The sequence below is a fragment of the Cyclopterus lumpus genome, chromosome 1, assembly GCF_009769545.1.
Source record: "Cyclopterus lumpus isolate fCycLum1 chromosome 1, fCycLum1.pri, whole genome shotgun sequence".
Classification (NCBI taxonomy): Eukaryota; Metazoa; Chordata; class Actinopteri; order Perciformes; family Cyclopteridae; genus Cyclopterus; species Cyclopterus lumpus.
In genome coordinates this window covers 20,276,477-20,288,687 of record NC_046966.1, presented here as the reverse complement: position 1 = coordinate 20,288,687, position 12,211 = coordinate 20,276,477, and the positions used below count along the sequence as shown (strand labels likewise).

The following is a 12,211-nucleotide window of genomic DNA, read 5'->3' as shown; positions in this document are numbered from 1 at the left end:
CAGACCCTATACACTGACCTGCTAATGAGTGCTACAACGTTCGATTTTGGTTTAAATAGTTTTAAAGAGATGCTGATTTAATTTTAGCCAGTTCGGGTTGAATTGTATTGCCCTATTCTACTTTAAACATGCTGTCTGTGGTGTAAATGCATCCTAGTGCTCTTCTAAATGTAAACTGTGTTACTGAACTCCGAAAGCAGAGTTCAGCTCATCTCGACCTCGTCTGATCGGCGCCAGCGAAAAAGGGACAATAACAGAATGTATCTTATTGTTTAGACGACGTCTACTATTTTGCCTTTCCGTGCCTCATTCTCACCTCTCAGGGCCGCAGCCGAGCGACATCTTTCAGACAGTCATGTCTGCATAAAGGAAGGAGGACACAAGGAGGAGCGGGGGGGAGGGGGAGGGCAAACATTTAAAATTATTATTGTAAAACTCTGCTTATCTATGTTTCTGGGTCAGACCTCCTAACCATCTGTGGCGAAGAGCTCTGTCCATTCAATTGAATTATTCCAAGTTTCCGTTTAATAAATGCTTAAAGACATCACATCGCATTTGTTTTCTCTGAAGTATATTGAAAGGGTTCATTCCCATTACATTGTCCACCCCATTTACTTATATTAGAATACACACTACTCTCTTGTACAAAGCTAAATTAGTTTGAGTTTTGGTTATGAAATGTACAACTTATTTTCATAGTCGTGGGCGTTCGTGCCTATCGGTAATAATCACATTGGAAGAACATCATAACCATCGCAGTGAAGAGACTGACTTCCTCGCTGAACTTTAATCAGGGATAATTCTGTGAAAATCATCTTACCGATATCTCAGCAATTGCTTCGGGGTGGGAACATTGTTACGATAACAGTTAGGCGAGACAGTAAAACTATGAAATATGACCAAAGTTATACATTTACAGGGTAGTAATAAACTTGCATCTGAGAGAAAATTGGACACAGGACTAAAGCACATCGTCCATCAATATCAGATTTATTTTTCATTAGAACGATTCCTGCATATCCATGCATACAGTATAATGAGCTCACAAGGTGGCAGAGAGAGCGAGAGAGAGAGAGAGATAGAGAGAGACTCAAATATATATTCCACTTAATGTACTGCGGGGTATAATAAGACAGCATCAACCCACATTGCTTGCACTCAATTAGTGTTACAGTGTCACAAATGAGGTCAAAATTGATTAAATTTATAAACTTCTGGTGATATATTCAACCGACCTTTGTAGATACTTTTTTCTTTTTTTTCTTAGCCTGATAAAATGTTGTTTTCATTTAATTGGATGCCGATATATCTTACCATATATCTACATGACATTTCATACAAAATAAATACTCATAATAATGCATGATACATTTATATCATCACTGTAAACATGAAAACAAAACGGACATCATATATTTACTGTACTACAGGTACTGCAGAGTCACACAGGAGTGCTTGATAAAAGACAAAGATAATATGCACCCATGTGTTTACTGATTGTTCAGAGGTCATATAGCACCATATGACTACGCTCGGAGGATAGAAGCTGCTTTTTATTCATATTTGGTATTTTTTCCTCACCTTTTTCTCTTTTTTTTAAATTTTTTTTTTTTTAACGCTCAGTCCTCACGCATATCTTCTCACGTTCGCTTCGTCGTTCTCGGCGTTCTGGATCACACAGAGTCCACCTTCACCTGGTTGTTGTTGGTCATGAGCGGCGACGGCTTGCTCTTGAGCCTCTCCCCGGCAGCGTCGTTGGAGCTCTCCTGGAAGAAGATGCGCGCCGTGCACACCGACACTACAATGCGTTTGTACTCGCGCCGGAAGTTCTGGTTCAGCACGCCGTACACGATGGCGTTAAGGCAGCTGTTGAAGTAGGCCATGAAGTAGCTGGCCACGAATAACCACTCGGGGATGAGGGGAACCACCACCTCCGGTTTGATCGCCACGGCCAGGCCGATGAAGTTGAGCGGAGCCCAGCAGACGGCGAAAAGCACAAACACCACGAACATGGTGACAAAGTTTCTCACGTCGTGCGGCGTCAGCTTGGGCCGGTTGTCTGGCTTGACCCGCCTTCGCACCTGTATGACCAGTATCCAAATGCGCAGGTAGCAGTATGTGACAATCATGATGGGTAAAATGAAGTGAAAGAAAACCACCGCGATGGTGTACGCCGAGCTGGCGGACTGCTCGAAGGTGCAGGAGTAAACCCGCGGGTCGTACTGGAGGGAACCCACAAACAGGTTGGGCACGATGGCCACCACCGTCAGCGCCCATATCAGCATCACATAGCAGACAGAGTTTTTGTCACTGTACAGTTTATCGTACTTGAGGCTGTGGCAGATGTAACAGTATCGGTTGATGGCAATGCCGGTGATGTTGAAGATGGAGCCGATGACGCTGACGCCCATGAGGAATCCGCTGATCTGGCAGTGGACGTAACCCAGGTTCCAGCCATTGTGAAAGATGGAGGTGAGGACCAGAGGGTACGGGTAGATGGCCACCACCAGATCGGCCACTGCCAGGCTCACCACGAAGATGTTCCCTACGGACACACAGGAGAGACAAGGGAGGACACACGTGAGTCGTTGGGAACATTTTTTGGAATTATATGCCTGAATAAAAACATTTGCAGTATTTCGCTTGTTAAAGACTGGAGTAGAACAAACGTGCGTATAAAAAAAAAAAACAGCTGTAATGTCGCACAGGTGTTTTCTGACGGGGCAAAAGGTTCACTGCCATACAAGCCAGAAATGGAGTGTTGTGGTAATTGTATGATCACGGAGCAATAACTTTGGCAAATGTAAAAACCATCACACTGACGATGTTCCATGCGATGATAACATTTTAAAGGTTCAAGGCTCCTCATTTAAAAATAAAAAGCACAGAGATTTGTAAGCAAACTAAAAGCTGTCTGGCAGGAAGGACCAAAAGGCTATGGTACGCTTTGGAAATGGCTGGCGGTAGTTTATGTATACGTGATTTGTAATTATGCTAAAATTGCAGAAAATTCCAGCACAATCCTTTAGAGACGACCATTTGTTTTTGTTCCTACTTTATTATATAAGCCACAGGGAAAGATGCCTCAAGGCTAGATATTGAGATGGAATGCATCAGCCAAATGTGTATTGTTTATGTATATGTGCGCCTGTGTGAATGCATAAACATATTTGGTAGTTTACCACAATGATTTAGCACGTGTGAACTTCAACATGCATTCAATTGTCACCTGGAGATGTTGATGAATAATGAAAGGGAATAAAAGGTAGGAGGGTTCCCTGTCATCAAACAATGCCTCTTCATTAGTCTGCTAGGACATGATATACAAGGCCGACCACTAACCAAGAGCACACGAGGGTACTATTGGTTTCCCAAACCGACGCGGAGATCAGAAGTGGCTCGGTTACAATCAGCGGATGTGATCCCCTACCTCTTTTAAAAGGGGAAGTACACGACGCGCACTTGAACGAGACAAAAGAGCAGAACATCCGTTGGCTCTCCGCGGGAAACGGCCTCATTGTGTGCGTGTCAGCACTCACTGCGTCGTGTCTCCGGTTTGAACATCATTACGCAAACCTGTGCACTTCATCATTAAAGCCTGTCACGAAGGACGTCGGAGGGTCCTAACATCTCGCCACACGACATGTCCACAGCTGTCAGCTTATATACTAGTGGAATGTGCTCTGTGCATAGTAGTGAGTAGCATATCATGGGGGCCTAATGACGAGTCTGGATCCAGTTAAACACCCCGTCACAGGTGACAAGATGCATCTACTGCATGTCGGATTGGGAACTGAGCACATTGAATATCTCTGTCAGTGTCAGACACGCTCCCCCGACCCTCAGGCAGACCCGTCAGTCTCACCGGAGAAGAAGAAGGAGCGCTCTACTGATTGGCCCGGGGGCCGGTTATCACCCGGAGAACATACCAACTATCCTACTGCCAGGGATCACATGTGACTATTAATAAAGTTTTGGGCCGTTTTTTTTATCTCTCATTCAGCTGCCCTCTATAAGGGAATTAGCTGCACCTGCTGTTGAAACAAGATCCCGTGGCTGCGAGAGAGCTTTACTCTATGTATGCGTGCGACTGAGTTTGTTTATGCAATTTCATATGTATCTATTTCGGGAAGAACTTGAGAGCTAGGAGCCTTTTAGTGAGTTAAACGTACACAGTGGAGATTGTTTTGTATTTCCTACATGTGCACACATGTAGGTCAATGTGTCGTGTGGTGATAAAGTGCAAAATATAAACATAACATCATCAGAACACCGCTCCATAGAAAGGTGAGAGTCAAATAAAGAAAATTCTTCCAACCAATCAGTTGGCCACGACGCATTTTGCACTCTACCTGGCAGCCTAAATGAATTATAAATAAACAGAGCAATCATTTTGGCTGAAAGCAGCTGCCTGAAGTGACTCAAAACAAGGCGCGATAAGTGGCAGGCCAGTCATCATTTGTGATGGGCGAACCCTTTCACATTACCAGTAGTCATTTGATTAATTATCAACACTAAACCATATCATTTCAGTTTTTAGGGTTAAGAGTAAATGTGGGTAAGTGTCAACTTGCATTAATGGTATTGTGACATTCGTCTCCCAGGTGTGGACAAACAGCTGAACGGCGTAAGATGCATCTCATGGTCAGGCTTGGTTATTGATGAAGCTTAGTGTTGTGTATGTATTATTGTCCTCCCACGCGTACAAGTAAACAAGTGTGTGGGTGTGCAGACTGCTGCGAGGGACTCTCCATGCATTCTGTCAACCGAGAATATGTTTCCCTTGTTCAAAGATGTTGTTGACACAACATGCAAACAGAGGCTATTCGTTACTCCAACAACACCGTTACGGTCACTCTGTAATAAACAGCCGTGACCTTGACAAGGTCAATTCGTGAAAGGCCTACGGGGCAGCTGGCTCTTTTGGCTGTTGGACTCTGGCCCTCACTGCCTCTGTCACTGTGACTCGCTCTGTTTGACGCATCGCTCAGAGTTTTCATTTGGCTTCAGGAGAGATATGGCCCGAGCGCCGTGTCCCCTTTTTTTTTTTCATTTCTGCAATCCCACCACAGTATTTGTCCCGCTGTATCTCACAAGGAATTTGGACACGCTCGCCTGGACGAGCTAAAGCGATAAACGGGTCATTCGGACGCTCTGCTCAGCATTTTTCACAATGTGTGGGTGTTGCAGCATAATCTCTAAAAATGGAATATGTGGATTTTTTTTGTGGGGGGGGGGGGGGGGGGCTACTATCACACACAATGTTTTTTTATCTTTATCTTTTGTATTTTTAGACAAAAGGCATGACATCCAAAATAGTTTTAACCACCCTAGTCAATCGTTAATTAATGTTGGCAGTAATGACACCTCTGAGTCTGTATCAGCCTGGAGCGTTTGAAGTAGGATTTTGTCCCTTTTTTTTATTTATTTTTTTTCACAGCCCAATTTCTCCGATTCAGTCGAGCTGAAAGAGAAGTGTCTGCGAGCAGCTATACTAAAAATCTTTCCACAGATTTTCTAAAGGGATTTAAGACCTGGCTTTTTTCTGGGTCACACCAGGACCGTCACTTTCTTGGTCCTGAAGCCACTGCAGTGATATGGAAGGCCTTTGATTTGATATGCAGCTTAGCGTAAGTGCAGTCAGGGGGAGGGGGGGGGGGGGGGGGGGGGGGGGGCTATGTTATTCATAAATCATCTGCTTTTACTTGTTCATTGACTACTTTCATCTCATCATTTAAGCTCGTCCTCCTCGCAGTTCTCTATTCACACATTTTGCCTTTTGAAAAAATAAATAAATAAATAAAATCAGGTAAAAATCCCAAAAGGCCACACCATCTAGATTCACATCCTTCTATCAAATAAGCTGCGAACTTCACTCCTTATATCAACTCACTAATCAGAGTACAGTTATCATTCCATTACACAGCATGAACACAGGCCAATATGGTTATTGCCCCTAATTGTACATTAACCCCAAAATGAAGTCCGAACCAAGAACGGATCTTTGTTTAATCAATAAAGACTTTGGCTTCAGTCTCTCGACTGAATCGACTGTATATCCCTCACGTGGGAACACAAACCATAACCATAACCATGACACAGGGCTTTCCCATTTGGCTGCTTTTCTTCCTCCATTCTCACACATCCGGAGTCCCTCTGCGCTGAAAAAAGAGCAGCGGCAGAACGAGGCGGCCGCCATCACGCCGCACAAGCGGGGGATGTTGTTAAGACCACTTGTTAGCTGTCGGCTCCCTCCAGACTGCGTGGGATTACAACAAGAGGTACATTTTCCATTGGGCCAGATACATGTTTTACTCTCGGAGTTATGCTGTGAGGTCTTTCCGTACTTTGACGTGTCGCCAAGCAAGAACCGCTCCGATTTGGGAGAAATATTAAATATATTAGTCTTGGCGTCACTTGTGTTCAATATTTTTACATAGAAATGCTAATGTATTGTTGGACCACTGTATATTTTCCCAATCTCTTAATACAATATCCTTTGAAGGCGTCCACCATCTGTCCGCCACCTGTTGCAGTCTGTGACACTGATGAACGTTTAATGTGAATATGATGCCTCCTTTCTTAGAGTGGAAGGAACACATCCTGATTATAAATTTAACAGTTAAGGAGACTGTAGGTATTTAATTAAATTAAAGTTTAATAGGTGTACAGGCTTGGTGCAGGCAAAGCGGACCGGGTCCAGATGTGCCCTGCACTAATGAACCGTGCATTTAAATACGCACACGCTCACAAGTGGAGTTTAACTGCAGAGCTTTTCAGGGGAAGCTGCTGAGGTCATTGAGAATGTGCCGCTAAAGCATGTAAGATGTTTTAGTACCCTACCCATGAAAGAGAATACTGCAGAACGCTGATTTTAATATATGTTAATGTGTGAAAAAACTACCCCAGGAATATGAAAACATTAAAATTTGTCAGGAATATGTACATTTTAATTATAATGACACGCAAATGCCTTGAATTTCAATTCTAACTGGCTCTGGTTTCATGCCACTTTATATAGAATGGCGCAAACGGAGCTATAATTTCCCTGACCTTGAAATGTACTTTCTTCTTTGGTATATTCACACCCAGTGCTGTGTGCAAGATGGAAGCAGTGGCATAAAGCGATGGCAGGGTATTCATATTTTTGCTTTCATGCTGGAAAACTCCAAAATCTCTGCAGCCATCAAAAGAAAGCAATTTGGAAAGTGCCACGGCAAAGTGCGCGTGGTGAAGTGTGGTTTCTCTGATTAAAGCAACTGCAACGGATTGCAATAACTCCAAAAAGTTTCAGATATATCAAAATGAACACTTGTTATTTTCCCGGTGAATGCTCGACGTCCTGAGACACGCCACACAGGTCACACACTAAGTCCTCTTTTATTTTAATAAATAGAATAGAAACAATACTTGCTGAGTATTGCTGAGGTTGCTCGTTTTTAGCTCTGCTGGATCGTTGACCAACATCCTTTCCTAATCTCCACTTTTACTGCCGCTTAAACTACCCGAGGTGGCACACATGCCAAGGAAAGGGTTAGCGGAGAGCCGAGTCTTCCAGCCAGAATGAAGACGTTACAACCCCCCCCCCTCTGTTGATTCTTCAGAGCCACTGTGCTCACCCAAGAGCCCGATAAGGCTAACCAGCCATCTTAGCCCCGGGATCGGCTAATTAGGAACGCTTTTGTTGAAATGAGGGCAAGAACCGCACAAAGATATGGATGATGTGTGAACTTCTGTGCCAGCCAATGAGAATTGAATGAAGGCATATGAAGAAAGTCTTGACCAGGCAGAGAAAAGGATTCATGGAACTGAAGATAGCATCAACTCCCCTAATATGCAACTACAAAACAATGTAAAGCGCCGTTGAGGAATTAACTAAAAATAATCAAGGTCTCGCCTTTTGTTATCCGATATTAACACATTTGCCAGAGAAAGGCAGCGGGAGATGAACCCAGGTCCGTCGACCTCCGTCTTGAGGGGGGGTCTGATAATAAAGAGTGCACTCCCCCGTCTCTGGCCCAACGCGCACCGGCACCAACGCTCCACCAAGAACCCTATCACCTGTTTTAACTGGGACAAGATGCTGGTTGAAGAAGTTATTCTCAAGAATCAACACGTCTGATTTTACCCAGGAGTGCGACCTATCTTTTTCTCTTGGTAGGAGAATTAACTTTGGAGCTCTGGATCAATGGATCCAGCTATCAACGCAGAATCTTTCTACGTTGGTGCTCGGAGGAAACCTGATTGGTTAAAGGTGTCATGTTTGCTTCGTGCCTTTATGTATGGACCATATTACAACACGCGATAGTACACGACAACTGTTAATATCTTGCTTTTCTGTTTATCATAATAGTAGACCCCTTTAGAGACCAATAAAGCCTTTAAAGGGATTTTATGTGCTCTTGAATTGCTCTGATGGTCCTCTTAATTAGATATCGAAGTTGTTAACAAAAAAGAAAATTGGCAAACCACTCTTTGAAATGCTTAAAAGATCTCTGATGCATTGATTATTTTACTTCCAAAGCCTCCAAATCTGCGCCCTATAAGTCTCCCAATTCCTGAATGGATTAATTAAGGATAAATATATTTAATACTAGAAGGGAACACAGCACTTCTTAACCTGGAGCAGAAAAGGCCTGAGATAGGGTTGCGTGGCCCTATCTCTTTAAAGTCCTGAGCCGATGTGGGTGTGTAACTCTACTATATAAAGTACACTATGTAGTAGTCCTACTTCTGAGATATTTACCAAGAATAATATCTCAGTACCCAATCACAATATTTAGAGGCTGCCACCAAGGCTGTTCTCTATCTCCTCTTATATTTATTTTAGAAATTGAGCCTTTGCAAACACTCACGTGCACACGGAGCATGGGATTGCTCTGTATGTCGATGACGTAATCTTAAAAACTAATGAAAAATGCTGGGTTATGAACAATAACAATTCTATATCTTCAGTTAGTCTACTAAAAGGAGAGGAGAAAAGCAATCCTGGTAAGGAGGCCACACATGTTAAGGTCACACACTGCCTTTCATATTTAGGCATACAAATAGCACCGATAGAAGACATAGTTTTAAATCAAGCAGGATTAACACATCTTTATATTTATTTGAGAATATTCCTATTCCACCACTTTCACATCTATTCCCAAAATGTTAAAAGCTATTCACCAACTTTATATGGAATAATACACACCATCTATCCCTTTTGTATCTACCATACCATAGACCATATAGGAACTAACAAAAAAGCACAACATAAAACAAACTTTTTAAATATCTACAGATCAAAAGTTATAATTCAACCAGCCAGAACAACTCTTAGCAAGGCCACACTCCTTCTGCTTCAGATTAAGCGTAAAGCTTTGATGGAAAAAGGTCACGTTTCTTCAATAAATTACCCATCGGTCCCTGGTGGGAGGATTTAGGAGTGGAGATTACACTTGATGAATGGCAGGATGCTAAAGTTACCCCTTGACTCATCGGTTTTTAATGTGGGGTCCCAGGTAAACAATTTATACAGAGTTGTAAACAAATTATCTTCGATATGTGCCGGCGAGTGCAAGTCGTCGAATTGTCCTCTGATTGAAAAATGTTAACAGACCTTGAATAGTTGAATGTCTCTCAATGGAAATCATAACCCAAATCCTTAAAGATGGAATCTGCCGCGTGACACAGTGATAACAGGTAAGAATGCAACCTTGAATCTAATAAAGTAAACAGAAAAAAAGCATGAAGTTTGTGTTGTTTTTTCTTTCTTTTTTTGTTTGTTTGCTTATTGTTTGTTTTCTTCTTTATTTCTGATGCTACATATTTGCATCTTGCAATTGTGAAGCGCAAAGAAGAAATCTCTATTTGATGGGCCATTTTATTAATGCATCACTGTAAATGTACACAGCATTTTGAACTGTGAGGGTAAAAATAAATCACCACACTCATTTAATTTAAAATACATTCCACTGTTGAAATATTTTACGCATATGGCCACAAATTTGTATATTTTATTCAACCAGAAAAGTCCATAGAGGAGGTATATTTATTTACAATGGCGTCGAGATATAAAACAATGCTAATAAACAAATAGCTAACAATAAAAACAACACGGTATGATGGCTAAAAGTTAAAATACAGGGTAATAAACATGCAAGAATTAAATACGGTAACGTGTAAAAAAGGAATAGAATGGATAAATGAACCATAGCTGAGGCACTTTCTATTACGACCTAGTACTTTGTACTCTTTGCCAATATGTTGTTAAATACATAGCCCACAGTTGTTTACTTTATAAACCTATTATTTTCCTTCAAAAAGAATATTATTGTAGATTTTCTTCCATCCTTACGGAGACACCGACTGCTCATACATGATTCAGCGATCAATAACCGTGCCAACACATGTGAAATCCTTGAATAAAGATGAGTCCTTGATGAATGAGAGGCTATAATGTATTTAGTCTATGTCTGTGACTGAGTGTTGGGGGCATTTAGAGAGGTCTTGTGGAATACACTCAAAATATCTCACAGCAACCACTATGACATAAAAAAAAAAGGAAAAAGAAAACAGATTATTGTGGCAGCTCCCGGGCATGCACAGAAATGTGACAAAATGCACACAAAACAACTGTGATGTCGGGACTTTGCTTGAACTGCATTAATAATAATCCAAAGAGAAAGCGGTGGAGAATAAAAGGAGAGCGGAGAGTAAAAAGCGGAGAGAAAGAGAGAGTGATTCTCGTGTTGGATTGGAGGATATTCGTGTATGAACGAAGCAGTGAAAGGTGCGGATGATGAGTCCCTCGGCAGGGTTACTCTGCTCACTTCTCCTACAGAAGCTATTTCAAGAGAAAACACACGCTATATAATTAATAATACATGTACGCCGTCGATAGCATCTGTTTTTAGCAATCTATTTTCAGCAGCTGACGGAATGGGGAAAAAAGGGGAAAAAGGGTGAAGAAGCACTCTCAGCATGGATTTATGGAGAATAAGTTTATTCCTGCCCCGACGGGGCAGAGGAAAGAGGGGATTTACGAAGTGGTCTCAAGTGCCCTCTCTCCTCGGGAAGCACCAATAACATACGAGTGGAAAGCAGCACCGCCAGCATAATTCTAGATTGCATCGAGCGGCCGCGGCTGTTTTCATAAAGCAGCAAATAGCCCGAAGATGATTTTAAATGTCAGAATCCAGTTTTTAATCACAAAAACTGTGGCAGTCAGGAAAAGGTTCTCGTCATCCACGCGTGCGCTCCTTGTGTGTCCTTTTGGGGGAGGAGGTTCCTTCTAGATGCTCTGGAGTTGAAAACAGTGGAGCGTTTTCTGTCCGCTCGATATTGACCCGCGATCATGTCGCTCAAGTCGAATGGCTCACAACTATATAAAAACATGTTTTGTAAATGATTAGGTCTTAAAATACATTTATATTAAAAGTTTTTAGGAAATGTTGGATCGCACGAGACGGAGACAAAACCCCGTGAAGCTCGCTCGGCTATGCTTTGAACTGGTGTGAGCGGTACTGAAGCAACATTGAAACTTAAAACCTCCGATCCGAGTAGTTTAGTATTAATTGTATCTGCTGAGTCCCAATCCAGGAAAGCTACATAATAACTAACCCTCTCTGTAATCTAGTAGTTGTTGTTGCGTTGCTTCGCTTGGAAGTTTTGCAACTGAAACCACCTGCGTGACATAAAACGATGGATCGGTTGAGGCTAATTGGTAAGCGATATCGATCAGATAAAAAAAAATGCTTTTATCGGCTCCAATACCGGTGTTTGAGATTGGATCAGCACATCCCTAATGCTATTTGTAGGATTAGATTACAGTGGATTATAACATTTACAAGTGCATTGTAAAGTTTATTTTATCGTTTTTTATTTTTCACTGCGATCAAATATGTTTGCTCTCCCGCATCTGTAATATCAAAGCGGGAGAGCAGCAATCTAACAGCAGCGTAAATTACTTATAGATAACCACAATAACCCCCCCCCAAAAATAATTTTTTTATATTTTAATTTGTGATTACAGCATAAAATGTGACGACAGATTGGGTTCAGTCCTTCTAACGGCTACTTTTTACAGAAATCAAAGTAAAAATGTTGTCTTTGTTTAGTTTCAAGAAGGATTAATGACCTCCTCTTATAATTGGACGTGTTATTATGTCCCGTGGGTGTTAGCACTGGGGAGTAACTGAAATGTGAACAACATCTCAGATCCAGTGAG

The 12,211-nt window shown here is 42.0% G+C and overlaps 1 protein-coding gene across 1 annotated transcript in view; it reads right to left on the bottom strand.

The window, feature by feature from the left end:
* Nucleotides 1–971: 971 nt before the first annotated feature.
* The window catches only part of mtnr1aa (melatonin receptor 1A a), a 33,593-nt gene continuing 22,353 nt past the window's right edge, over nt 972–12,211 (bottom strand). Inside the window, exon 2 of the mRNA XM_034544826.1 lies at nt 972–2,545. Coding sequence (XP_034400717.1) covers nt 1,674–2,545 — 872 coding nt within the window. The 3' untranslated portion in view covers nt 972–1,673. The remainder of the gene's footprint in view (nt 2,546–12,211) is intronic.